The sequence below is a fragment of the Quercus suber genome, unplaced genomic scaffold (assembly GCF_002906115.3).
Source record: "Quercus suber isolate HL8 unplaced genomic scaffold, Cork oak 2.0 scaffold_45, whole genome shotgun sequence".
NCBI classification, from domain to species: domain Eukaryota; kingdom Viridiplantae; phylum Streptophyta; class Magnoliopsida; order Fagales; family Fagaceae; genus Quercus; species Quercus suber.
Genome location: NW_027069510.1, coordinates 1,569,647 through 1,575,175, shown reverse-complemented (window position 1 = coordinate 1,575,175; position 5,529 = coordinate 1,569,647). Strand labels below are relative to the sequence as shown.

The following is a 5,529-nucleotide window of genomic DNA, read 5'->3' as shown; positions in this document are numbered from 1 at the left end:
CAAGAAAATTAAAGATTACAATATTCCAAATTAGAAAAGTAAACACACAAAAAAAGAAAATTAACTAATATTATAGGCTATAATCTATAGTCTATAGCCAATAGCCAACATAGGTCAGTTCATGAGTTCCTTCAAATAAACGCATCTTCAACCCAAAAAGCAAAATAAAATAAGCCAAAAACATCTTTTTAGTGCTCATATTTTAGTTATCTTTTCAATTTGATTCTTTAACTTTTTATAACTTTATTTTAGTTTGTAAATTTTTAAATTTATTATTATTTTGGCCCTCTATTGTCATCTCAGTTTTTAAAAAAAATATGTCTGCGTGATTAATGGATTGCACTACTAATCAAGGGCGGAATCAAGAATTTTTATTTGGAGGCTTGAGTTGTGATACTAACATTTAATTAGTCATAATAATCTTGAGGATTCCAAAAGTAGCAAATTAAATCTCAAACACAACAGGTTGAAACTTAATATGTTACCTTTTGAAATCTTGGAATTTAATTTGTTACTTTTGAAATTATAGGGTTTACTTTATTTCTTTTTCTTTTTGAAATTCCAATATTTAATTTTTTACACCTTGTGGGTACCTAGGCATGCTCGGAACGTCCTAGGCTTGCATGCAACCACCTAGGCCGTCCTCGGACCACTTGCTGCCTTATAAGTTTTGAAGCGAAGGAAGTAGTGTACCATTAGTTTATAGTTATTCGAATAACTAAACTAATGATACACTACTTCTTTCGCTTCAAAGTTTATAAGGCAGCAAGTGGAGGTTTTTTCTTCGATGTGGGACTCCTAAGACACCATCCGAGGACGTTTCCAAGCATGCTTAGGACGTTGCCATGCATGCCTAGGACATTGCAAAAACCGTCCGAAGATGGCCTAGGTGGTTGCATGCATGCCTAGGACGTTCTGAGCATGCCTAAGTACCCACACACCTCTTAACTTATAGGATGCAAAACATATTTTTGTTAAGAACACCATTGCACTAACTCAAATATTTGGGGGTTCAACTCCAATTTTTATAAGCTAAATCTTCAAAATGCTAATATTTTTACATATTATAAAAAGATTTTTCGAAATTTTGGGGGGTCATGGTAGTGGTTCTGCCCTTGCTGGCTGCTGCTAACTTAAAATTGCATTTTCTGCAATGAGATGACAATGGAGATTAAAATGACAGTAAATCTAAAAATAAAAGGACATAAAAAACATTGTAAAAACTTAAGAACTAAACTGAAAATATGACCCAAATATAAGGACTAAAAATTAAAAAGATATATTTATAATAAAAAAAATAACAAAAAATAATATTAAACTCAACCATTTGGTTTAGGTTCGGAGAGAGGTTCGGTTGTGGACTTTTTAAGCCCAAGATAAAGCACATATCCCACACCTTAACCCATCCTTCCCACCCCCATCCACCACCCACCATTACAAAAGTACTACCCCACCTCTCATTTCTCTCTCCTCTCTCTCTCTCTCTCTCTCTCTCTCTCAAGAAAAAGTATTGCAAGAAAGAAAGTTCTCTTTTTCTTTCATCTTTTCTACCCTCCAAACTGGCTGTAGATGATGATCAAAAACTCACCATAAGAGAAATCAACCCCAAAAGCAGAAGAATCATGGTTAGCTTAGCCCCCACATCATGAACACACTTAATTCTCACATTTATGATTGATGGGTATTTCTCTTTTGTTGTTGTTTTAATGTATATTTTGTTTGGTTTTTTGACTAGGGAGGAGGTTTTGATGATGATGATGGTGTAGAAAATAACAAGTGGCCACTATGGCTTCGGCCACTTCTCCAAACTAGCTTCTTTGTTCAATGCAAAGTTCACGCTGATTCTCACAAGAGTGAATGCAATATGTATTGCTTGGACTGCATGAATGGTGCCCTTTGTTCTCTTTGTCTGGGCTCTCATAGAGACCATCGCGCTATTCAGGTTTGTTTGTGTTTTGAGATTCTGCAACTGATTCATAGTTTTGTTAAAGATGGGGTCTTGAAGTAGCTAAACATGGTGAAATTATAACCCAACACACTACATTGTCAAAAATTCTACCTATAATTCATAGCCTTCAAAATTAATCACATGGTCATTTTTCGATTCTACCAATGACATGGTTTTTTTGGAACTGAGGCCTCTATAGTCCTCTACTAGCTAACTCTCTCTCTCTCTCTTCTGACTTGTAGGTTTTATTTTGGGTATTTTCATTTTTTTATAAGACTTGTCACTTGTGTTGTGTTTTTGCTAAAATTTTTGTGATGGGTTTTGTTTGTAGATAAGGAGGTCATCATATCATGATGTGATAAGGGTGTCTGAGATTCAGAAATATTTGGACATTACAGGCGTGCAGACATACATAATAAATAGTGCCAGAATTGTGTTCTTGAATGAAAGGCCTCAGCCTAGGCCTGGTAAAGGTGTCACCAATACCTGCCAAGTCTGTGAGCGTAGCCTCCTTGATTCCTTCAGTTTCTGCTCACTTGGTTGCAAGGTACTGTATAAATTAAAACACAACTACCACCACACTCTTATTCAGTTATTCTTACTATTTTTTTTTTGTTCTTTTGGAGGGTTTTAGAAGTCACTTTCTTTATTTACTTCATGTGTTTTACTCCAATTTCCAACCATTAATTTTATATCTAAATTCATTTTTCTTCCAAAAAATCAGAATGGGTTTTCTCTTTCTTCTATTTTGTTTTGTTGTCAATTTTTGGTGATTTCGTTTCCTTGTTTGGTTAAAATTTAAAAGGGAATTTTCTAAAATTGCACTATAAAACTCTTAACATACGTTACAAATACATTATAATGGCATTAATTTATTCAGTTTTTTTTTTTTTGGTTTTTGGTAGGAAATGAATGTGAATCAGTGAGTGATGATTATTTATACTTGTAAAATTTTCAGATTGTCGGGACATCAAAGAATTTCCGTAAAAGGAAAATGTGCATGGATACAGATGGGTCAGACACTGAAGGATCATTGAATGGCATTAGCAATGGATATGTTAAAAGCAGAATTCAAAGTTTTTCACCATCAACACCACCTCCAACGGTGAATTACAGAACTGCCAAGAGGAGGAAGGGAGTTCCACATAGATCTCCAATGGGAGGCCTTATTATAGAATACTAAGAAAGACAAATAGGGCTTTTTAAATTACTTACCAATATACCTCTCTCAAAACACCACAAATGTGTCACTGCTGCCTCTTAAAGGGGTAGTCTTAGCAATGTCTTTTTTATGTTAATTACAAAGTTACTGTAACATCTGAGCCTTATACATGGAAGGCCGGTGTTGAAAAACCAAATCTCTATGCTGTATAGGCAACAATAATGTTAAAAAAATTATAATAATGGGTTAAAAAAAAAATATATAAGATGATGGATGACATGGGAAATATAGATAGTAAGGAATAGTTTCATGATCTACAGGTGTTTTGATATTAAATGTATATACAAGTTTGTAGATAGTGTTTGTACTGTGAAAAATCAATGAATAAAATGCCGTAGGGGTTTTGATATTAAGGATTGTGCTATTATTACTTAACATTCTCTCTTGGGAATTGTGAAGCTTTGCTCTTTTGTGAGTGTGTTTGTTTGTGTGTAGCTTCTAGAAAGCATGTTTGGTCTGCTGAGAAAAAAGGCACAACAGAAAGCGCGTGAAACATTTGTCTCTGAGGTGAATCATGATGATTTAGAATTAGAAGTTGGTTTGCTGAGAAATTTAAGTGTTTCTTTTTTTGTTCCTTCCTTTCTTTTATTTTATTTTTTTCAATAATGCTTGTGATAGAGTTGTAGGAAGACTCATTCATGGTTCAAGAATGTTGGAACTAGGAAGTTCCCAACTTTGGTTTCATGGTTTTCTAACACCTTCAACTTTTAAATAACTTTGATAAAACCTTGATATTTTCTAGGAAACACGTACAGAGAAATTATTGCTATTTCAAAGTTTGCGCACGTTTTGCACAAGGCAGCAAGAACTTTTAAGTTACAAATATATTAAATTGGCATCATCAAGTAATAACTTTTTGGAGTTATAGTAATTGTATATATTTTTTTTTTTTTTTTTTTTTTTTGTTAGTACAAAGTTACTTGGAATAAGCTATGGAGGGGAAAAAAAGGCTTTACTTATTATGGATTTATGGGTATCAACATTTAAAAAAGAAAAAAAAGAAAAAAAAAAAGAAAAAAAAAAAAAAAAAAGAGGTTTACTGGTTTGGAGCATGTAATAAGAGGTCTTTGTCTTCTTGTCATGCATTGCTCTAATTGGTGAAGCAGCAGTTTACAGCATTTAGAGAATTACATGGTTAAGCAATTGAATAGGTACAATACCCTCAAGCATGCAGCAAGATTAAGCCATTTTCTAAGGTCAGAAACCAAAAAGTTCCTTAATGTTAATGTGCATGTTGGAAAAGAATTAAATAAGATTTCTTAATATTTTTTAACTTAAAATGGAAAGTTCATATTCATAAGGAGCATGTCAAACCCACCTTACCCTATTAAGTGCATTTTGAATTAAAAAATAAAATGAAGAAAAAATTACAAAGAATAGGAGAATTAAGTTAATTAACCATCAATCTCCTGGCCCCAAGCCAAAAATTAGGGATGGAGGAGATGTGAATAAATCTTTCATAATTACTTAAAAGAGCTCATTTCACAAAATGTTATGGGCAACAATATTAGTTTACCTAGTATGATTAACTAACTAAATTATGTTATAAGTTTCAGTTAACTGAATTGGTAAAATTTTTAATGGTTGAATAAGAGATTTAGAGTTCAATCTCCACCTAATGCCTACACCAAAAATAAATTAGTATCTTAGTCTGATAATAAAAAACTATTATCAGAAGTGAATACTATAAATTAAAAATCTCTCCTCAAAAAAAGATAACTAATCATATTAATGCATGGAGAATGTAGAGTGACCATTTAGCAAAAAATATATGGAGTAGGTATTTGTACCTATGTTTCAAAGCTATAGCCTTTTTTTTTCCTTTTTCTTCTCAAGGTAAGATGTCAACAAAATTCATTGATTCAATGTACCAAATTACACAAGGGTACCAGTCCCCTTCAATATGTGTAGGGGCCAACTCCCTCAAAATCAGGGCCTAGTTCTCTCCAACTTATCATGCATATGCTCACTTAACAAATAATTGATTCAAATAATTTTAAGTAAAAATTCGTGCTCTAAATGGATTTATCAACCTTTTTGCCTCGTAAACGTACACGCTAATATGAATTGACTTTTATGGAACCTATTATGTGCCTATGTGGTAGCTTTTTTTTTTTTTTTTTTTTTCAGAAACATGTGGTAGCTTTTATTATACCAACTTTTATTACTTTTATAATAGTTAGATTAGACTACTAGAATATATTCTTTGCCAAAAATAACATACAATTTACAAGTTCTAACATAAAAATACATTACAAATTGGACAAAGTTTAGTTACAAAATTGGTTGTAACTTAAAACTACAAACTCACTCAATAAAATAAATATTACAACATATTTTGAAAATCTAATTGTTGAAT

The 5,529-nt window shown here is 32.4% G+C and overlaps 1 protein-coding gene across 1 annotated transcript; it reads left to right on the top strand.

Annotated features, from left to right (window-relative positions):
• Positions 1 to 1,516: 1,516 nt before the first annotated feature.
• Positions 1,517 to 3,523, top strand: LOC136066756 (protein RGF1 INDUCIBLE TRANSCRIPTION FACTOR 1-like). The gene is made up of 4 exons (XM_065771532.1): positions 1,517 to 1,625; positions 1,736 to 1,942; positions 2,280 to 2,495; positions 2,907 to 3,523. Exons 1-4 carry the CDS (start codon positions 1,623 to 1,625, stop codon positions 3,129 to 3,131), a joined length of 651 nt encoding a protein of 216 aa, XP_065627604.1. The 5' UTR covers positions 1,517 to 1,622; the 3' UTR covers positions 3,132 to 3,523.
• The last annotated feature ends 2,006 nt before the right edge of the window (positions 3,524 to 5,529 follow it).